The following is a 23,968-nucleotide window of genomic DNA, read 5'->3' on the forward strand; positions in this document are numbered from 1 at the left end:
TTTCTATAGGCTGTTTACTTTTTTTTCCCACTTACTTACTTATGTATTTAGCTTCTGGCTTCAATTTTGAACTCTGAAGTAAGGTTTTATGCAGCTATAATTTCAGTTTAAGTAAGTAACAAAATGAGTGATTCTACCTAGAACAGTTAGACATGTAAATGAACAAGATCAAAATAACTGAATCTATATGGGGACAATCATATGAACTGCTTGTGTAGAGACTTTTTCATGCCATCGAGATCAATCTGTTCTCATATTTTGAATGAAGCACATGCGATGATTTCTTTTTCGTTTTTTTAAAAATAGTCGTATAAAGTGAAGATGCTCCTTTGAATCTCCTGCAGGCCTCGCTTCTGAGCGTTCAGAGAAGATTTTATTGATTGGAGTTTCAACTTGTGTTCACATCACTAGTTCTCGCTTTACAAAAACAGCATCTCGCTTGACAATCTGCAATAAACTGTATTGCTTTCCAAGCTAAACTGTGAGAATGATCAATTCAAAGTAGTGTGTGTGTTTGTGTGTGTGTTTGTGTGTGTGTGTGTACACTGTCTTTCAGCATGTGGCTATGACAGTGAGGGAAGGCACAAGAGACTGTTAAGTGATAGTCTTTGGGTTACAATGATGCAAACCCTTGAAACAGTATTTTCATTGTTTTAATTCATCTTGCTGTCTTAAGGACTCAAACTGAGGCGCAAACAAACCTCGTAAAAGGCTAAATATTACTTGCTTGCTGCAGAATGGTATGAGCATGTCTCCTCACTTTAAGTAGCACCAAATCAATGTAGCCCTCATGGGGAGGAAAGTGATTTTCATTACAGAAATGATCTCAAGTCAGTGTGTTAATTGAAAGGAAAAGACTGTAATATCTTAAACTGTTTTTGTTAATTAGATTAAAACCCACTGTGTAACTTTAAAGTTGGGTTTTTTTTCCGCCTAAGCTGGCTCAATACTTCTGTATTTTCAAAGCCACCAAAAGTAAATCGTGAACCTTTATTATGTTGATTTAAATGAGCTTGATTTAAATTATATTTGGTATATGTTGTATATATAATCTTGCTTTGCTTTACGTACTATACATATTATTTAAAAAAAAATCCTGCACTATCCAAATGAAACAACACCAGCTAAGCGAGGACTCCTTACCCTCCCACTCAGGACGTCCCCTCAATCCTGCACATTACTCTCAGAATTGCTGCTCACTGAACAAATACTTTGAAAACAGAAGCAAATAATCCCCATTAAACTCTAACACACGTCGTGATATAACTACCAAAAATCCCTGGTCTTTACTCAGCAAAGTTACTCACGTCACTTTCTGTGAGGACATCGACATATGCGAAAACGGAGCTCTACTGCGGATTCGGGTCTGTTCGCTCTAGATAGTGAAAACACCTGGCGTGAAGATTCCAGGTTGCAGTTCCTTGATAGGTCGACCCTGCAGTACCCACTACTCCGCGTCCCACTTCATTGCGCTCGCTCGATGTCAATCTCCCCTTCAGAACCCTCCCCCGAGATATCAAATAGGCCGCGTGGCTCTCCGGATCCTGCACTACTTGCCCAGACGGCATTCGCTCGATTCAAACACTGAGTGCGTCTCTGCTGCGGTGCGTTGCGCGCAGGCTGGAGAGAGATGACAAGAGCCCCGCGGAACTGGCCAGAGAAACATGGATCTCCGTAAAACGCTGATTTCGGTGCTTTGGATATTATTGCTGAACGAAGTGAAAGACTACAATGCAGAAGAAGGTATGTGAAAAAATTAACGGATCGGTTGTTCCCAAACTGGCTACGGCAGCCTTAATCAGGAGACAGATGTCCGCGGTAAACATAGTTTGACATTTGCACTTGTCCTGTGATGAGAAGCAGGTGCGTGAGAGGGAATTAATGTTGGCGGACTTAGAAATCCGTCTTTTAATTAAAAACAAAAGAAAAAGAAAAACATTAGAGAGATAGATGGAGAGGCGGTGATTACCAGATAATGGAGCGATAGATGCGTTTGAAAAAGCTGTAGTGTGACAGAAAACGCATTTGTGCTGAATTCAAAGCGACGGCTCTCAAGCGTCCGAATAATACATCAGATTTTTTAATCTTTCAGTTTAACACAGACAAACACGTCACTTTAGTTTATTAGAAGTCACAAAACAAGCAAACAAAAACAACAGATTACTCTTTAACAGCAGTGCTACAGAGTTTAGATGGTAAACTTGGACAAAAAAAATAGTGATGTGCACAAGTTTAAAGATTTTACTGTAAAGGCACAAAGTGTAGACTATGCGCTCTGACAGATTTGTGATCCCACATAGAGCCGGTGCTTGCTTTAACATTTAGTTTATGATTTATTCAGGAAGTGAGTTTGGTTCAGACAGCCGTCCTCGTTATGAAAAAGAAATCCTCGGGCTGTTGCCACAAAGATATGACTTGTACGGAAGGCTTTCGTCGCGGCATCTTTGTGCAACTGGTTTCTTTGTCTTTTCATACTCAGTCACTGATGCTGTGACGCGGACCACGGGATGCATTATAAGATGTTGACTCAGTGCTTATCTGACTGTATGAATCTCCCCATTCAGCTCACTTTACCTTCTATTTTTCTTCATCAATTTTTAAATAGCGAGGCGGCGGCATTAATTCCTCTCTTTGGCTCTTCAGCGGCATTAAATGAAGTTATGAAACAGTGGTTATGCAGGAGAACAATGTATGATTCAGTGGGGGATTATATATAGATTTAATGCTGATGTGGGATTAGGATGTGGATTGCTGGCTTGTTTAATTGCCCGTTTGCATCTGCACTGAGGTGTGTGAGAGAGCTGGGAAGGTACTGCTGTGGTCCAGTGATTTACCAGCACCCTGGCTGATTGCCACAGGTAAATACTTTCACCGCCAGCAAGTTATCCAAGATATTGTAGACAAATTAAGATTTTAATCATTCAGCCTAACCCAAGCTGCTGAATGGACATGCATTTCTGGCTGCTGGTTCAGGTGTAAAGTCACTGTAAAGCCACAAACAAACATGCAGCTGTAGTGCATAGTAACCAATATGGACTCTGAGAAAAGTAGTCTACTTTTGGCACACTTGACACACTTTACAGCCATACATCATTGACACGCATTATGCATTATACATTATACATATACACACATTAGAGCAGAACTGGCGCACATGCAGCCCACGGTCAAATGCACACACTCACTTGGCATGCACACGTTGCACCTGCATGCAGGCTTTCTAATGAAACATACACTTGTTCACATATACATGGTGTGGCATTTTTTTTTGGTACTAAAGGCCCCTTTTTGTGGGCACGCATGCAGAGACTCATTCACATATGAAAAGTCACATGCCCACATTTGTACTCTTCATTTACCCATACACACATTTCCTCTAGAGCATTGCCAGATTGATTTGCTTCTCTGGAATGCTGGGTAGCCGGATTTGGATGCTAGCTTTTGTTTAATTGATGTTGTGACAGCGATTAATTGCTGTGAAAGCAATGTGCTCCTGAAGGCTTGTATTGGCAGCAATTCTTCTCGCTGTTCGTAAGGATTTGAGAGATAGGGGAAAACACAGGGGAGATTTTTTTTTCCCTCCACTTTTTTCCCCCATTATATCCACATTAAATGAGGCAATTTACCCACCTGTCTACACGCATTCTGTTAGTTCTAACCAAGAAGCTCAGGCACACGACGGCCTTTTCAACAGAGAATTGCATTTGTGCTTTTAGGCATTTGAAATTTTGTATCTACTAATGCATTGCATTATATATATACATATATCTATATACACACACTCTTTGATTAGCATTCCTGATGTTTCCCTTTTTTGGTCTTCCCTTGTGCCTATTCTAATCCTTCAGTAGCTGTTATTCCCAGTTCTATATATCATTTAGTATTTCTGTGCTCTTATTTCATTTCTCCTCGTGTGCCAGCAGCATTTTTCTGCCTCTTTAATGTGCAGCTACATTCTTATGTTGTTGTTCCTTCCTTTAGCGCTCCCTCTATTTTCTTTCTTCCTGTTTTTCTTTGTTTCCCCCCGTCCTCTCACACATGACCCTCTTATTTCTCCTCTCTTTTGCTCCTGTTTTTTCCTCCATCTTCTTCCTGCTTGTGTATGTGCTCAACCTCCTGAGCTGACTTAGCAAACACTAATATGACCAGGGGGTTCCGACAGGCAGAGCCGGGTGTCCACCATCGTACTCTAGCGCATTACACACAGTCAATCTAGCCACTCCTCCTCCCTTCAGGTCTCTTTTCTCATTCCCCACACCTCACCGCTAACGCACCTTGGCATCTCATTGGGATCTCATTTACTTTCTCTCTCCTCCATCACTCCCTCCCTTTCTCCCTCTGCATCCATCCATCCTGTCCTAAGCTGAGAGAGGGAACAACCCTCATACAGAACAATAGAGGCAGAGTGAGAGAAGAGTGGAGTGATTGAAAACGTGAGGTGGAAGAGTCTCAGAAACTGCAGCGTAACCTGTGAGTTTATCCTGTTTGTGGGACCGTAGCTTTGTTCACTTGCTCGCTGCATCAGAATGACTGTTGTGAACTGCCTGCACTATGCTCTTGGCAGACATGCAGCAGTCTATTGTTTACCTAGAGCCTTATTATACTGGCACTCTTCCCAAACCGGCATGCCATATCTAATTTCATATTTACAGGTACCATTATTTACCGTAATGCATTGTAAAACTGAAATATTAGTGATACAATTTTAGTGTTTTTATGATCGAACATGTTTAATGCTAGATCCACAATGTCCATACATACCCAAAGTGCCTGTTTCATTACAATGCAGTGACTGACCCTTAGAACTGAGACTGAACTGAACTTCTAATGGATTTCTTCAGAGACTTTTTTTAACAGTGGGGTTTTTACATGCTAGAAAGGTATAGCATTAAAACAGAGATAAGACTACATCTTGAATTCTGTGCCAATGTACCTGTTGACCCTTTGACTGTGTAAAAGGTGCGTTTGTGGACAGCTCAGCCAGTGATCCCAGACCTTAATCGGAATTGTGGTTCTTTCATGCTTTTATTTACCCCAGTTTGTGTCTGCATGCCTATGCATAAGTAAAGTCAGTAGGTTTTGGTATGAAAAAAACGCTCAGGCTAAAGCATTTTTCATCTTGCATAGTGACATCTTCACCTCTATTTGCATTGCCCAGGAAGAATTTGCTTCAACCTGCATATTTCCATTTATTTCGTACGCAGCAGCACAGCTTTAAAAATCTACATTGTGTTTGGTCTGGAGTTTGACTTTACCACAAGTAATGTGAGGCTTTTTTATTTCCCCCAGAGCAATTATTGTGAGCATTTTAGACACATAAGCAACAGATAAACCGTAACATATGCACCTCATTCTTTAACCTTAATAAAATAGCGAATTTAACAGAAATACTGAAAACAAAATATTGACAGTTAATCTTAGAAATGCTGAAATTATTTATTAATTATTATGGAATGTGTAAGATCCAGTGTTATCACACCACTGTTGCACCGATGTTGACCACAGATCTTTGATTTTAAGTGTTGTGCTAAAACAAGAAGCACTGGTCTAAGTAGGACAGGAAAATCTTGGATTAATGTTTGTACATTGCCTGCCAATTACATAGATAACGTTTTATAATGCCAAAAAACAGCTTTATCTAGATACAGATACTTCTGTTGACTTGGAAGCAGTTTAATTCATCTATATATTTATTAAACTGTACTCCTATGTCATATCATCGCTAAATCTTATAATTAGTGCCTAGAAGCAATCTGATTTACTAATATTGGGATCATCAGCTATTGCCAGACTGGCAAAGGGGTAGCTATCCACCCTCCCAGGCATCAGTTGGAGCTAATTGCCTGTGATTACTGCAAGGTTATTTCTGCTCTACTGCCACGGCCCTGGACCGATGCACTGGACCATCTCGTTGGCTGGCAAGGACTGCTTTAGACCTGTGCATGTTAGATCAGATGACTCTGACCTCTGTGAGTACAAAAGGTCAGAGTGATTTGTGAAGATGGCAGGCGTAGCAGTGCAGCGCTCTCTTGTCAAGGCCTCGGGGACACTGTCATTTTCTGGAAAGACGAGACGAGGGCTGAGGCGGATGGGAGGGTAGAGGCACAGGTGTGGTGAAATTAAAGGAGGGAGAGGGAGATGGTGGAGCCTCGTCCCAAAAATTCCGTGTTACAAGCAGAGAAAGGGGAGAGGCGGTGTCTTGAGTTCAAGACTAAGGACACAGGTAGGAGGGAGTGACAGAAAGAAAATTGGAGGGGAATAAAGGCGGTTGGAAGAGAGCTAGAGATGAGGGCCTTGTAAGCTGCCACCACTCATTGTTGTACAACACTTGTAAGTTTCATGTGATCAAACAGACTAAGAGTTAATATAAGAAGTCAATTCAGCAGCTCAGCCAGATTCGTATTTACCCCCCACTCCACGGGAATCGAAAGGCTGATGAATTACATGTGCAAGAGAGCGGATGTGTAATGTATGTGTATTGGATACCAGTAGGGGTCACCTATTTTTTTTTTTTTTTTTTTTTTTTGTGGTCCAGTGTAAAGAGACTACTATAGGATCTGGGCTATTCTGCTGGGTCCGCAAGAATGAGCTATCACTAGAGGGTGGGAGTGTGTGTATGGAAGAGAAAAAGAGCAATCTTTGCGTGTGTTTAGAGGTAGGAGGGAACAATGGGGGTTTTAGCAGGTGTTTCAGCCATATTGGACAGTTACGAAGGGGCTTTGTGCAGCTGTCTATGATAGATGAAGGAAGTGCAGATGGACTACACATTTATTGCTCATTTAACTGATTAATCTGTGCTGAAACCTCTCCTTCAGCTGTTATCTATGCATATGAATACCACAGCCTGTATGTGTGTTCACATACTTATTCGCATTGGCTTGCAGCCATGTTACGTGAGAGAAATGTCTGGGTTGTTTTTTTCCCCTTCTGGCTTTCATACTTTGGCTGTGATTGTTATTACAAGAGAACTGAAAAGCATCCTTAGACTGTGCAGTTTTGGAAAGAGCGTAATCAAAGTGCAATGTAGCTTGACCAACTTGTTGTTGACATTGTAAATTCTATTAAAATGAGATGAAATGTTATTAATTTGCGTGTGGGTTAATTGAATCGTTGCTGCAGCACAAGTACTTCAGCAAAGACAGGAAATTAAATAGACCTCAGTTAGAGACTAAAAAACATTATAAAACAATTCTTAAACTGTTGTTTGCCTGTCATTTATATAGTGCCTTATAGTCCTGAGTAATTTGCTCATAGGGGGTCATGTGATTGTTGGGGTTTTCTCTCTGTTATTGTCTTTACCCTACAGTATAAAGTGTTCGAGGTGACTGTTGGTATGATTTGGCGCTATACAAATCTAATAAAATCGAACCGTATGAAATGAATCAAAAACTTTTATCTACAGTTCAAGGATATTTAACGTTTACATTTGTGTACAGCTTGAGAAATCGGACGTTTTGCTCCTGTTAATGGTTACATCATTTTATTTCTACCTATTTCTGTGGGTAGATTAGTTTGAGCTCAGCGCCATTGTAGCAGTTATTTTTATGCTTTTCAGATAGTAAATAAGTGAAAATTACAATTATTCAGTTTCCCATTCTATAATAACTCACCATATTTAATAGTCATTTATATTACGAAAGAACCATAATTTATATTTTGAACACAGTGCTACATTCATACAGTTAATTAGTTAGTTACTAGCTGCAAGTGATGATTATTTTAAGCATATTAATCCTACAAGTCATTTCCTTAATTTGAATATGTGATTTTAAACATTCTAAAATGTTTAAAAAGGTCCAAGATGATCTCATTACACGTTTCAATCTTTTGATAAACTGTTGAAAACCCAATGATTTTCAATTTACTGCATTAAATAAAAGAAACCCATCACTCACAAATGGAAGCATATCATTCAAACTGTTCTGTTGACAGTGATAATGGAGCATTTCTCAACTAACGGACTAAGTGATGTTTCAGTTATATGTTACATTATGGTCTTGCATTTTTGTACTTAAATCAGTGGGCATGCTGTCAAAAATAATGTTTTTAATTTGTCAAGACACCCAGGTTTGTGTAACTGCAGTGTGAAATTCAAACGTTTTCCATCTCTCTTTTACATCTGTTGTCAATAGTGAAAAAGATTATTCAAAACATTTTTTTCTAAACTGTAGCACTTCTGCTCGTGAGACTTACAGTCACATCAGTAAACTGTTGGCAGCTAACCACAGTCGCAAGTAAACATTCAACCCGTAGGAAACTGCTTTGAAATTCTACTTGTTGATTTTTAATGTCTGTTCTGGTTCTTGTGGATGTGTCAATGAAAGCAACAAATACCAGGTGACTTAATTGTTTATCAGCCGTCGATGGTAGCATTCGATTACTTCTTTTGCTTTGCATGTATTAGCAGTACACCAGTATACAATGTGCTAAAGTGGATGAAGGGTCTTCATGTTTCTGTCTCTGCTAAATTATTTTTACGCTTAATGGGGTTAGAAATATACCCCCACTGATTTTTAGAGCTAGATCTTGAACTGATCTACATTGCAAACAACTATCAAATCAGAAACTGAGTATGAATGTTAGTGCTATCTGTCCACTGACAGCAGAGACTATTTTGTTTCAACTTTACATTATGCCACCATAATACCACTGCAGTTTCACTGTGAAAACTATCCATCCATCCATCCATCTTCATCCGCTTTATCCGGGGCCGGGTCGCGGGGGCAGCAGCCTAAGCAAAGAGGCCCAGACCTCCCTCTCCCCAGCCACCTCCTCCAGCTCATCCGGGGGAACACCAAGGCGTTCCCAGGCCAGCCGAGAGATATAATCTCTCCAGCGTGTCCTGGGTCTGCCTCGGGGCCTCCTCCCGGTGGGACATGCCTGGAACACCTCACCCAGGAGGCGCCCAGGGGGCATCCTTACCAGATGCCCAAACCACCTCAGCTGGCTCCTTTCGATGTGGAGCAGCAGCGGCTCTACTCTGAGCCCCTCCCGGATGGCCGAACTTCTCACCCTATCTCTAAGGGAGATGCCAGCCACCCTTCGGAGGAAGCTCATTTCCGCCGCTTGTATCCGCGATCTCGTCCTTTCGGTCACTACCCACAGCTCGTGGCCATAGGTGAGGGTAGGGACGTAGATCGACCGGTAAATTGAGAGCTTCGCTTTTACACTCAGCTCCCTCTTCACCACGACGGACCGGTGCAGCGTCTGCATTACTGCAGCTGCAGCCCCAATCCGTCTGTCGATCTCCGGCTCCCTTCTCCCATCACTCGCGAACAAGACCCCGAGATACTTGAACTCCTCCACTTGGGGCAGGACCTCATCCCCGACCCGGAGTGGGCACTCCACCCTTTTCCGGCTGAGAACCATGGCCTCAGATTTGGAGGTGCTGATCCTCATTCCCGCTGCGTCACACTCGGCTGCGAACCGCTCCAGTGCGAGCTGGAGGCCCTCACCTGATGAAGCCAACAGAACCACATCATCCGCAAAGATCAGAGATGAGATCCTGAGGCCACCAAAGCGAAAGCCCTCCGCCACTTGGCTGCGCCTAGAAATCCTGTCCATAAAAATTATGAACAGAACCGGTGACAAAGGGCAGCCCTGGCGGAGCCCATCACCCACCGGGAACGAGTCCGACTTATTGCCGGCAATGCGAACCAAGCTCTTGCAACGGTTGTATAGGGATCGAATGGCCCGTAGCAATGGGCCAGACACCCCATACTCCCGCAACACCTCCCACAGGACACCCCGAGGGACACGGTCGAATGCCTTCTCCAAGTCCACAAAACACATGTAGACTGGTTGGGCAAACTCCCATGCACCCTCAAGTATCCTCGAGAGGATGAAGAGCTGGTCCAGTGTTCCGCGACCAGGACGAAAACCGCATTGTTCCTCCTGCATCAGAGGTTCGACTAACGGACGAACTCTCCTTTCCAGCACCCTGGCATAGACTTTCCCGGGGAGGCTGAGGAGTGTGATCCCCCTGTAGTTGGAACACACCCTCCGGTCCCCCTTCTTAAAGATGGGGACCACCACCCCGGTCTGCCAATCCACGGGTACTGCCCCTGATCTCCACGCAACATTGCAGAGGCGTGTCAGCCAGGACAGCCCTACAACGTCCAGAGCCTTCAGGAACTCGGGGCGGACCTCATCAACACCAGGGGCTCTGCCACCAAGGAGTTGTTTAACTGCCTACTGCTAACTAAATACAAGAGTAATGACATTTCTTTTACAGGGGACAGAAAACATCCTAGAAATATTCCAACTAAGTGTGAACAATATGAATTCCCTACAATGTTCAGGTCTGCAGTTGACCATTCAACCCTAATCTGACTGTCACTCGGTATGTCATATGCATTTAGATCTTGTAAAACAGCGAGCTGAGTCATTTTCTGAGCTATTAACACTTAAACTGTGGTTCTTCTCAGTAAATAAAACAGGTTTACCTTCTTCCCTGCCTGGAAATTTCCAGCTGTGGGTAAAAGAGGATGACATGCTGCAGATGATTCTCTGCAAAAGAGCAGGAAAAGATCCATAAAAGTGAACTGTTTGCTTAGCAATCTACAGTAGCTGAATATTTATTCATTCTTTTTTTAAGCTGACAGCATCTTGTGATGTTGCATTTTGTCTTAATCCAAATCAGAATGCTTTATTGATCCCTAAGGGAATTATGTAATCAAAAGAAAGCTATTAAAACAAACAAACACTCTAAAATACTACGTAAAGGACAAAGAAAAAAGTAAGAAAAAGTTAAATTAAGGAGAAAAAAGCAGGGGCAACTGAAACAGGCTGCATGCTGGCTGACGCAGGCGCACTAAATATTGGAGTTAAACAGTGCTAAGTAGAAGAGGATGGCACAACAGGAAATTTGTAAGATTGGGACTTTAGCATTTTTATTAAATAAAAAATATTATTATAAATGCTGTGGTTATATTTTCAAAACCTGAACTCATTAAATTTCAAGAACATTAAAATGCAGAAATAGTTATCTTAAAGGGATCACAGTATGTATAACCTCTGTGTTTCAGAATTGTTTTTGTGAGGAAGAAAAAAAATCCCAAAACTGGTGTCTGTTATTTTGCATATATTAATTGTAACCATGTGCATTTTTAGGGGACATCTGTAAATTCTAGACACATGGAGGAAAAACTGGGTTACACTCAACCAAAACGGACACTGTGGTAGTATCATAAATTTTCTAAAACTCTCTCATATTATTGCATCATAGAGAGTGTGTAGTTATGAGTATGCAGAGTGAAAGAAATGCTCTAATGCTGAAGATGTGAAGAGTGCAAAGTAAAAATCTTGAAGCCCAAAATGAAGAAAAAACGAGACATACTTCAGTGAATTCACATGTGCTTTCATGCCAGAGCCTTATGTAAACATCTCAAGGGCCTGTTTTCCAAAGGTTTTTCAAAGGTTATATGCAAAAAGTGTAAATGTAAAAGAAAAAATAAATTAAAAACGTCTCCAAACACCCACAGATGTTCAGAGTTAAGACATATTTCTACCTGATAGAATGGATACTCTGAACACATTATTCATTTTTGCCACTCTTGTTGGGATACTAATGGATTAGAGGAGCACTTGTTGGCAGGCGTTTCAGTCCTAAGATGTCTAAAGTTGATAAATGCCACTGATGTGTATGTGTGAGAAGCTGTAACTGTGCTCTTGGCAGGCTTTCCTGCTCAGGGTGTTTTGCATTGAGAGTAAACAGTAACAGCATTAACGAGAGACTTGATGTGGGTGGGCATGTTGGGAATTGAACTGACAACTTGGTGGAGCTCAGTCAGTCTGCCACCCTCACACTCCCAGCATTTCATTTAATTTCCTTTTTTATTTTATTTTATTTTATTTTTTTTTACCAGTGGTGAAAACAAAATCACCCACTCATTTAGGCTTTGGTATGAAAAACAAGCTGGATTTCAAGCAAGTATTTCAAGCTCGTAAGAGTTTGTTCATTCCATCTCTAGACTTCTAGGAGCTGCAGGCCAAATGTATTGACAGTCCAAAATTCATGCCCTTGAAAACCCATCTGGGTAAATAATATTTTTCAGTTTCCTTTTTCACATGTTGAAGGAGTTGTTTGTGTACTGCTGCCTCGATTGTGCAGTCACTGTGTTTCTTAGTGTGTCTGTTTATACACGTGTATATTTAATGTTAAAACAGAGCTTTCAACTTTGAGTTATTCATTGTTGAACCAGCTCTCTTTATGCCTTCTTGCTTCAGGAGAATTTTGAGAACAAGCTTAAGATGCAGGAGGATAATGGGGGCAGATGTGCATGAGTCAAAGAGTGCAGTGACAAGTAAGTTGCAAACACCGGAGGTGTTTTACTGAAGACACGCTTTATGCAGTGCTATATGCAATACTTTTAAAACTTGATATCACCCAGCCCTGGGCGAAAAATGACCTTTTGTGGTTACCCACTTGCAGATGTGACTTTTTGATAATGCATGCTCTGTCGCACCAATTCCTTTTAAATCAGGGACCATGCTTTGGTAGAAAATGTTAGGAAGGGAGCTGTAACTTGAGGTTAAATGTGTTGCCCTCCCTTTAAAGTGTTGTCTTAGAGACCATCAACCTCAATTGAGGCTTGTGGCCTTAAAGCATTCACATCACACTGCCGTGGAAGCGATAAAGCTCCTGGAATGTGTATAAAGCACATAGATGCAGACAGAGGCATGCACCAACAAGATATAAAAAAAAGTAAAATGACAAGATCAATGCTGTGCAATTTTACTTACCTCTCCCATTTGTTGTGGACATACAGCCCACTGTACACCATCTAAAATTTGGACCTTTTTTTGCTTTGTGATAGCAAACTTGCTGAAGATTCGTCTGGTCAATTTTGGCCTACCTGAGATAATACTGATTTAGTTTCCACAAAGCCTTTAAGGTTAAGGGGTGTCAAACCTATGGCCTGTGTACCAGAATTGACCCAGCAAACGGACTGCAACTTAAGAAAACACCAGCAATAAGAAAAACGCTGCAAAAGCACACAAAACACAACGGAAATAGGAAAAGCCAAAATAGGAAAAAACAGATTTCCAAAAGCACAAGGGAAGTGTTTCTGGGGAGACAATAACCCGACGGACCAGTTGTAGGAAGCAAAATATGCTAAGAATTGCGCTGGGAGACACTTAAAAGAAGTGGAGGATCTATCGGTTTTGCGAGGAAAGAAAAGATGAGAGGTGAGTGTGTTAGCCTGACTATTAGTCTAATAATCCGTCATCAGTATTATATGAATCATGAGATTAACACACACTTACCTAACATGTTTTGGTTCCTGCAACTGGTGCGTCGGGTTATTGTCTCCCCAGAAACACTTCCCTTGTGCGTTTGGAAATCTGTTTTTTTCCTATTTCTGTTTTCGTTTTTCTATTGCCGTTGTGTTTTGTGTGCTTTTGCAGCATTTTTCTTATTGCTGGTGTTTTCTTAAGTTGCAATCCATTTGGCCTCTCAGGGCCACCGTACAAAGTAGTTAAGTAAGAGGTAAATAATTAATTGATAGTGAATAAACAGGGATTTTTTTCTATCTACTATATATTATATTTGGTTGTTTTTAAGTGTATCCACAGTGGGGTGGGGGGGGGGGGGGGAGAGAGAGGTCATTTTCTGTGAATTAACAAAATCTTTCTCTTTTATAATTACAGGACAGTCTGGGAAATGAGTAACTAAACTCCTTCTACCTCTACCTCTTTTATTTTCGGGAACACAGTTTATTTATCATATAGAAAAGCTGAGGTATACTGTTGAAATTGCACTTCTTTTCCTATATTAAAATATCGGAGTGTAGTTAAACTTCTTTGCACCGACAGAAAGAGGAGTTCGACTGGTCCGATCCACTTAAGATCAAAGTTGGTTGTAAGTGGCCCATGATGTGAAACTTACTTTTCATTCCAATATGTGATGTTTTGGAAAACCTGCTTCAACAGCTGATGCTCTCTGAGTTGGGCTCAATATTTCAAGTTTAATATTTCATATTAATATATTAAAAAATACTGAGAATTCAGTTTTTTGGGTTGAAGGTCCTTTCAACATACTTTGGAACCTTCAGGCTGGCAGCAGCTGAGGCAATGTTATCCACTCGTACACCGCATGTTACGTAAGAGTGACGTGACCTAAATAGCAACACACTGTGCATGTTTTAGGGACACATGAGAAATCACACCTACTGAGGCTTGTACTCTGTTCAGGCTGTTCACAAATGTTCCCAGCAGTACTCTCCAGCAAACATGCATACGCATGTCATGCTTGAAACCTCTAGTGAACCCAACCGTCTCTCTGTCATTCCTCTCCTGTGTGAGTGTGTGCGTTGCTACCTCTGGTTGAGGCTGACTGACCTGTAAAAGCTCCCTTTTAATGCTTTTCATGTTTGACCTGATGAGACTGTACACATAAGACAGGGGAGAAAAACACTTTGACTTATTTGTACATCATTCTGCACTCAGTAGTTTTTACATGATTAAATGCTGGATTATTCTTGTTCTTCTTAAGTTTCTCTGATTTTCTGTCCCCTCTACAGTGGTGCTTGCTTCCAATATGTCCTGCTATGTAATATTGGTGCAAAACTGCAGGGATATAGCAGCTTTGGCAGTTACAGGCAGTTCTAAGCTGAGTCAAACTGTAGCACTTCAGACTTTTTTAACAAGGCCTATGCACAAGGCTGTTTTGATTAGTAAAACGTGTTGAAATAAATGAGTGGATGCTATGTACTCCTGTAAAATACAGCCTAAATTTCCTTTATTATAATCAAGGAATATTTGATTTCATATAGATATAAACTACAGGAACTCATCGACAATGATTATGCATAGTCAAACACAGGGGTGGGCAATTCCAGGCCTCGAGGGCCGGTGTCCTGCAGGTTTTAGATCTCACCTTGGGTCAACACACCTGAATCACATGATTAGTTCGTTACCAGGCCTCTGGAGAACATCAGGAGCTAATTTAGCCATTTAAATCAGCTGTGTTGGTTCAAGGACACATCTAAAACCTGCAGGGACACCGGCCCTCGAGGTCTGGAGTTGCTCACCCCTGGTCAAACATGTAGAAGCTGAAATAGGGTGCACTCACACAAGTGTAGGAAACAAGGGGAAAAAGATGTTTCAAAAAGATGTTTTCAAAACATCACAATTTCTCCTACACTCATGTAGGTTTTTAAGGTGCTTTAAAAGGGTTGCTGAGAACAGTTTATCTGTGAGGCTCAGTCATGTGAAGGTCAGGGGTAAAGGCTTGTTACTGAAGGTAATTCTTTGACTCTGCTTGTATTTTTGAGGTCAGGTGATGCTAGAAAAGAAAAATCACCTGATGTGATGCCTTCCTGCACAACGAATAAGAATCTAAGCTTCATGTAAAATGCTAAAATACCAGAAATGTATACAGAGTAGTGTTTAACATCAAGATTAATGAATAATAAAAATTGTTAGCTATTCAAAATAAAGTAAATCTGATTACATCAGAGATGTATAGAGACATTTTAAAATGTTACAACCAACAGCTTCTTACCCGATTACTGAGTCTTGTAAAATACCTGTGCTGTCACCGAACCTTTAGATGAAGGTGATTGTGACTAAATAGAGTAACTCAAAAACACAGCAAGTGATGGAGGTTTTCATAAATTACTGCGATAAGAATATGTAGCAATTAGGATATTTTTAAACTTATTCAAGAAAAACATTATTCCTGTTGAAAAGAAAAAAAGTATTGTAATGAGTGCTGCTGCCTATTGCAATAAGTGATGCATGTCATCTAAATTACCAAGCTGTGTGCACATGCACAGGAATGGTTGCCATTTTGATGGCCGAGGATATAGATTAGAATGACTAACGCATGCTATTTTCTACCCGGTGATCGCCCAGCAGTTTCATGTCGTCCTTGTCTTTACCTGTGATACCTCCTTCCTCTTCTGTTCTGTGGCGGTAATGGCCGTCATGTTGGAAATGTGTCCGGCTGGACCTCGTAAACCATTACCCTGTGCATAGGAAACCCCATTAATCTTTCTGAGAGGCGTTTGACCTTTCAAACTCATTAACCACAGCCGGCGTGCAGAGAGAAGTGAATCTATACACATGCCATACATGCACTCTCTTTCTTGCACACACAAACAAACACTCTATGCAGAGTGCTCAGGTAAAGTTGACTTATACACACACACAAACATCCTCAAGTGTGAACGCACTGATGTATGTCCAACTGCCAATATCACCTTTACCGGCTTGCCATCTCAGCCGCTCTGACTCTCTCTTTATCTCTCTTGTCTCTCCTCTCCTCCTGTCCTTTTTATCCCTTTACTTCCTCACCGTGTGGGTTTGGGCGCTGACCTGGAAAATTGCCTGACCTTTTAATACGCAGCTTCCTTGGTGATGAATAAATACATAAATCGTGCCGCTCCGGCTCAGTCACTTTTATGATACCCCTTTCACCCTGTTTCTCCCTCCCATGCACCCTGTCATTGGAACCCCCTCAGCACAGACACAGAAGAGGAAAGCAGGGCGTCTTTGAAGTGATAGCCCCCTGTGGCGAAGAATATCTCTAATGAAAGGTGTTACTGACCAGGTTGAGGGCGAATGATTGCGAGTATGTGAAGTGTAGATGGCAAAGGATGTAATGAGGTGAGTGAGCAAGGCAGGTTAACATGCCAGCATGGGACTTGCTCTTCTCAGTTTATCAGCAGTTGAGGTTGGGCGTGAGTGAGCTTTGTAGGTGGCAGAGGATGTAATGTGCTGTGTGGCAAGGAAGGTTAACATACCAGCATGGGACCAGATCAGCTCAGTTTATCAAAAGTGCACAGGAGAATGGAAAAGACAGTAATAGGCTAAGTGGTGGGGTGGGGGGTGGATGAAACTTATTCTGCTCAGTTTACTGTAGGGGTGATTAAGGAAGGGGAAGAGGAATGAACTGGAGATGCTGAGGAAATTTGGAGAAAGGGCAAAAGTGGCAGAAAAGAAGAAAAGGGACTCAGTAAAAATTAATTGCAGAGCTGATAAGGAAGATAATGGGGGTAATGACCTGGCCTGAAATTTGGCACAGAGCTGATCTGGACAGATCCAGTATTAATTCATTGGGATAAATAATCACCATAGCTCCTTTTCTCGGTGCTCATTAACTATATCGATTCTGTCCATTCCATCCATATCTTAATTGTTTATCCAATTCATTAACACACCTGGAGTGGAGCTGTTCCTTCTGGTGTCAGTCCATCATAGGCCCGATATAGAGAGACAGATAACTATGTATAACTTTATTTTTTTTTTATTGTGGCAGAAGGCTTACACATACAAAATCCAAAAATCACCACGATGCCAGCCAAGTACACTGGATGCCACTTTTTTTTTCCTTAGGCTTTTTGTGCACCTTGATTCATGTTATTATACTGACTTTAAGTATATTTCTGAACATGTAGCATTGTGTGCACTCACGTGAATATTTTTGTTTGTCTGGGTTTGATTGCAATCAGAGTGTCATCAGTGCAGGATGGTTGGATGGAGTGTGCTCCTGTTGTTTCTCAGCTTCCTCTGTTTTAAATGTTGCCTTCCTGTTTACAAGTCAATTCGTCTGCCAGCCAATCAGCACGCCAAACAACCAATCAGTTAGTCAGTTAACCAGCTGGCTGAACAACCAGTCATTTAGTCAGGTAATCTGGAAAGCAAGCAACCGCTAAGACTGCTAGCCAGGATTGCATTTAGTAAGGCAGCCAGCAGTCAATCAAAAAAAAATAAAAAATCAGCTGATAATCAAGTTAGTCAGAGGCATATAGCACTTTGTCTATCTGTCAGACAGCCAGCCAATCAAAGAGGCTGCCATTTTATTAATCAGTTATTCCAAAGACCAGCCAGCAGTTTCTCTTCAACAAAACAATGTGAACACCAGGCAGAATTCTTTCTCTATGCTACGTTGACGCAGTGAGATCTCATGTACTCTAATTTTGTCACTCAGAACTTATAAAGTGTATGATCATGCCTGAAGCATCAAATATTCTCACTGACATAGTAAAAGAATACTAAACAATATACAGACTCAGTAAAGTAGGTGAATCCTGCTTTTTTCACATCACAGATGGATGCCAGGATAAGAACTAGTAGAGTAAGACTGCAGATGCTATATCATAGAGGAAAATGTGCAAATCAAGTTGTAGCAGCCAAAGCCGCTGAGAGAAAACTGCACAAGCAAAGGGGAGAAGGACGGTGTGTGTGTTTGTTTCTGTGTGGCACAGGGGGGATAAACCTCAGCAACTGTTGCAAGTACAAGCTGCGTGCTTCAGGTGGATTGAAAGGCTAATCTAAATTGTTGCACCCTAAAGCACACTTTCTTACTGGGGCTTTCCTTTATCAGGTGTGAGATGCTACGACGGGCAAACCTTTGCATGCGTGACTAACTGTTTTGGGTGCCCAGTCATTCCAATTCATCTCATAAACATACCTTCCAATGTAATTCTCTTAATCATTTATGTAGCATTGCCAGTGATCTGATAACAGCAGACAAATGTTCATGTAATTGGATTTTTAAATCTACTTGTTATTTAAATATAGTTAGCATTTGTTAAGAGTAAAGTTATTGCATTTGGTTGGTTTGCTCGTAAAGCACATCTTAAATGAGTGTAGCAAGGATCCACTTATTGAGTGAAACGAGAAACTCTGCACTTACAGTGCAGAAAGCAGTGAGTCTGGTGTTATCTGCACAGACACATTAAACTGTGAACAGAACAGTTTTTCTGTATGGCCAACTGCAATAAATATTGTACGTTTAGATGCAGGAAGTAATCTTTGACAGCAAACAGACAGAAATATATTTGAGTCTATTTGACTTTTTTCTAAAAGGGTTTATTATTATTATTATTGCCACCACCACAGGGGCACTGTCCCCATGTTTCACGTGTTGTTGCAGAGGTGAGCCAACTGGGAGAGCCCCACAACATCCAGACCCTTGAGGAACAAGGGGAAGGGCAAACACTCATTCGATATGGCTTATCCCCATGCAAGGTCAGCACCACTCCATCCCCACCCTACACAGTGTGGGTAGGAAGCTGTCTGTGTAGGTTCTCAGTCATTCAGGCCATGATAGTTGTAAGAGCTTTAAAAAAGGCAACTGGACTTCTTTAAGTAAAGCGGTCCAGTTGCCTTCTTTTTTTGAGACTGGGTAGGAAGCTGTTTCCCCCTCCTGAGTCATCTGACGGTTTGTGAAAATCACTCTGATCTCAACCCAAAAGGCTTGCTCCATGGCCTCATTGAACCTGTCAGCTGTCTCCAGGGTCCCACAGGCTAACCAAGATTGATAGAGCTCTATCTTCAGCTTGAGGGTTTCCTTCACCTATGGTGTCCAACATCTGGTTTGGAGATTGCCACCTCGACAGCAACCTTGGTCACATTTTAGACTTGTAGTATCAATATCGCATGTGATAGGAATATGAGTTATTTAATAATAAATATTTTTAAGCTTTCTTTTCTCTTTTAATTAGGCACTTAAAGTACTACATGTTTATTCAGCATATACCCTCCTGCTTAGCTAAAGAGCTCGCTATGGCTATTCAAGATTTCTTGAGGACTGGGTGTGTGGTGCCATATCCGTCTGCAAGTGTACCTTGGCAAGGAAATGGTTTATTTTCAATAATTGGTTTGCCCTCACATTTAATGCATTTGCTGTGCGTGGCTGTTGTGTAGTAGGTCCATGTCTGCACGTAAGCACTGGAAGCTCATGTATTAGGTATATTTAAATAATTTTAATAGGGTTACTTAGCATTATTCTGTGTGCAAAAGTGATGCAGGCAATTTCTCCCATTTTGCTTGTTTATGTGTGGTTGGACTTCTTATTCTTCAGGCTGAACACTTCCTGTTCTGCCTGTAAGATTAATGTTTTGCAGTAGAATTTGCATTTGAACAAAACACAAGACAACACAATAGCACGTTGCTCTGCGAACTCTGTTGACTGTGGGTTTTAGAATGTGGCTTTTCCTCCTCTCCTCTATTCAGACTGGATTAAATGTGGATCAATTAATGTTCGCACAAAACACTGCCTGATTATGTACATATAGTACAGATATGTGGCTGTTATCAAGTGGTGCTACAGTGGTCAGATGGTCATACTGGTGCTGAGCTGAGGTGACTAAGATTTTGTCTCCAAGGCAACTAAGGATGTTTTGGCAAAGGAAGTGAAAGGAAGTGCCTTCCTCCCTCCTTTTTTTCTCACTCACTTTGTCTTGCTTACTGAATTGATCTCCCCCCCATCTCTCTCCCTCCTTCTTTCTCGCATTCTTTCACACTGTCTTAGTCTATCTAACTCACTAACACAATTGAAGTTGGCAGTGTTTCAGGGATTGAGTGGCTAGAGTTAATGGCAAATTACCTGCCTGCCTCTGAAGTCTTGAGTGTGTCTATGTTTTGGATGGGGGCAAAGTAATGGAGGTTATTTGAAGGAGCCTGCAAATAAATCACTAAATGCCACTAAAGCATTCAATAGTAGCCTGTTCATCGGCCCGGACTGTACAGATTTATATGCGTATGAAAATTGGTTATCGCTTTCTGAAATATAATTGTTTTCTGTGCTGTGTGTGGTACACAGACTGTCAGTACTAGCATTTGATAACAATAATAAGTTATTATAATCAATATTATTATCATTATTTTGGCAACATTTGGCCTCCATTTATGTTTTTTTAGTGTATTCAATCAAATGAATCAAATAAACTTTTCTTGATTCTTGTAATATATTCTTACAGTGGTTCGTGTTAATATTAACAGTGAACCCTGTGAGCCAAAAAGCTGTTTAAAATAATTTCAGACAATGTTCTTTTTTTCCCCCTCCTCTTGGTTATGTATGATGCCAGCGAGAGTTGATATCCTTAATGTCTGGCTGTGAGCAACAGCAACCCCACCCACCTGCTGTTTAAACCTTCTGCTTGCGAGAGGCAGCCACTCAGAAGAAAGTTGGAAAGAAAGTTGGCTTAAAGTCAGAGGAGAGAGAGTTAAAATGGGAATTTTCCACCAGTTCATAAAGTGACAGGCTGCACAAAGACCCAATAAGATAAACAAGGATTACTGAACTATGAATCATGCAAAGCCACTCTAGTGGAGCCCACTTTTATGAAAAAAATATGGAGTTTGAAATGAGCCCAAAAGGTCTCCTCTAATATCGTGCAGTTGAAGCGTGTGAATTCTTCTTTCTTTTTTTTTTTTCAACTTTTGGGGATGTTGATGATGAAGCAGAGTGGTGGCATCGCTCAGACGTCTGACTCACACTGCATCACACAAGACTTGGGTTAATTAACAAACTGTCCTTTATCGAGCCAAGATGACTAAGAGGACTTTTCTTCGATCATCAGTCTCGGGATCAGTTGCGGACAAAAATGGCCACATTACACGTACAAGGTGTCTCAGGATGTTAGAAAGTATTTTTTTCTCCCAAGCTGAGAACTCACTTCTCACTCAGTCTGATCAGTGCTTCATTGACATTTATTCATCTGAGCTCTGTGTAAGTTTAAGTGTAAGCACTGGCTATTGACAAGTAATATAAAAACAATTAAACACAATCCTGCAGTAATATTAGAATAAACAACGTTTCCAGCCGCTATCTAGAGTGCGGCGCTGATCTTTCTCGTAGATGTCAGCTCTCTTCTTTGTTGTCTGCAATCCCTTTTTAAAATTCTTTTTTTTTCCTTGGTCTGTCATTCCTTTCATTTCTCACCAGGCCTCCTTGGGGATGGAAAAATAACTAAGAGCTTAGAAAGTGCCCAACAGCACAAAGTTAATAGTGAATATATTAGCATGTCCTTGTAAACTGACACTTTTCTGTTCCATTTTTCTCAAAGTTTGCGAAGCTATGTTTAAAAAAAAAAAATCACATGTCCTCATTCACAGTCCGCATGTGACAGACTTATGTGACTTGCTGCCTTGACAGTCGTTCTTGTCCTACAAACATACACACTCAGGGACACGTACGCAGTGAGAGGACGCAGCAAAAGCTTGCTTTTAGTCGGCCACCCCCTGAGAATAGAGGCTGATGAAAAATTCAGCTCAGTTAGTTAAAGAGTAGCTTAAAGCAAAAGCTGTTTGGTTTAGTCTGTATCCTTTCCTTTCTTCTTTCTTTCTCCCTGCCTGCCTGTCACTTTCTGTTTTAAATTGTCATTGGGTCTGATCTCATTTTTTTCTTCCCTCTTTCTGCATGGTTAAAACACCCTACTGTATCTGTCTGGTAAACAGTACACGGCTCAACCTCGATCTACAGTGTAACCGTTGGTTACTGGGCAGCACTTTACCGTCAACATTTGCCCTCCACTTGGCTTGTACTACAAACCTTCTGCTCAGTGAGACCACGTGACCACAGCAGTCGAATATGTTTGTACCCCGTGACTTGGAAAGATTCGAATACATATGGTGAAGTGATGGCTTTGCAACAATTAAGGGGGTGAACCAGGCTCTCTCAAGCATTAAACACTTTGCTCATAAAAGCTGTTTTATGCCAGCTTGTAAAATGCCTCATAATCCTCTAATATCCTCACTGTAATCCAAATATTTAGGTATAAGGAGCAGTGGACTTTTTTTCATTTTGTCAAATAAACAGTTCCAAGTTTTTAAAATAATTTCATGATTCATTAAACTAATGGGACTGTGTTCTTTTACATTGTTAATTCGAGTGAAGCTTGTTAAAGGTCTATTGAAACTGCTGGTGGACAAGGGCAGAAGGAAAAGACGGTGACGATTGAAATGCAGCTCGGAGAGGACAATACTGAATCTAATCTGTTTATACAACCTCACCTCCAGTCTCCCTCCTGTCTCCTCTCATTTCAAACTTGACAAACAAACACATACACACGCGTTTGTGAATAAACGCACACTGACACACAAACTGGCACACACCTCTACACTTTATGAAAGGAACAGCGGCCCTTCGCTTATCTCGTGGGCGAAATCTGGAAAAAATGGAAGTATTGCATTTGCATTTTAATTTGCCCTCAATCAGGCATTGTGTTTGGAATTGCGACAAAATTGCTCGGTGTTTGCTCCTCGTCCCTATTTATAGGGGCTCCATGAACGACGGGCCCTAAATTCAAATCTGCCTGCTATCACAGTGTATGGAGATGAGGCTTCCTCTATTTCTTCCTCATCTTCTTTCCTCCGTCATTCATTCTTTCTCTCCTAATTTTTTTTCTTTTATCATTCTACCTCAGCTCTTTATTACTTTTTCTTATTTCCACCCCACACACCTGTTTTTCCTTGTGTTCTTTCCACTTTAATCACGCTCTCTCTCCAGCTCCTTTGACTCATCCAGCCCCTCCCGGTTTTCGCTGCCAGACGAGTGAAGGCACAGATTTCATTAGTGATGCCATGTGCCATGCTTCTCAGATCCGAAGGGCTCCAGCAGTCATGGAATCGTGACCCTGCTCTGCCCTCATCGTCTCAATCCTCTGTCACCCCATCGCTCTTTCCTCCTGACCCACCCCTCTGTCCCCCCTTTTGATATCTCCCGTCTTCCCTCCATCCGTTCTTTCCGCTCTAGCCATCTATAACATGACCATAAGCGTCTGTGGCAGATGAAGGACCTACTTCATGGAACCAACTGCTCCCTGGAGTCCAGAGAGAGGAAGTTAACCCAGTGGTGACTGTAAGACATATTGGTAACAGTTCATAGTAAATTGTGCGTGAAGTAAATGATGCCAGACTGTGATTCTCAAAGGTCATTATATAGTCGTTTCGCAGAAACGAATAGCACATATAAGTAGTCACATACATTACCTCCATCTTTATACTGAAATTGAAAAGCATAAAAGATAGACAGTAACGAGTAAAGCCTGGTTTCAAAATCCCTAACTTAAATAGTTTAAACTTAACTGTATTATGGATCCAGTCATCACTCTTCACTCCTTTAATTTTCTTACAAACTCCAATCTGTGGTCATGTGATGGTTGGTTAGGTTTTCTTCCCATATCAAAATTGTTTATAGCCATCGGTGTAAGTGCTAAAAGGCGTGAACAAA

At 41.3% G+C, this 23,968-nt stretch overlaps 1 protein-coding gene across 2 annotated transcripts in view; it reads left to right on the forward strand.

The window, feature by feature from the left end:
- Positions 1 to 1,565: 1,565 nt before the first annotated feature.
- epha10 (EPH receptor A10) overlaps positions 1,566 to 23,968 on the forward strand; it is a 162,475-nt gene continuing 140,072 nt past the window's right edge. For both annotated transcript variants that reach the window (XM_006794346.2, XM_006794345.2), the window contains exon 1: positions 1,566 to 1,743. In XM_006794346.2, coding sequence (XP_006794409.1) covers positions 1,665 to 1,743 — 79 coding nt within the window. In that variant the 5' untranslated portion in view covers positions 1,566 to 1,664. The remainder of the gene's footprint in view (positions 1,744 to 23,968) is intronic.

This window comes from Neolamprologus brichardi, chromosome 22 (assembly GCF_056152115.1).
Source record: "Neolamprologus brichardi isolate AB-2024 chromosome 22, ASM5615211v1, whole genome shotgun sequence".
NCBI lineage: Eukaryota > Metazoa > Chordata > Actinopteri > Cichliformes > Cichlidae > Neolamprologus > Neolamprologus brichardi.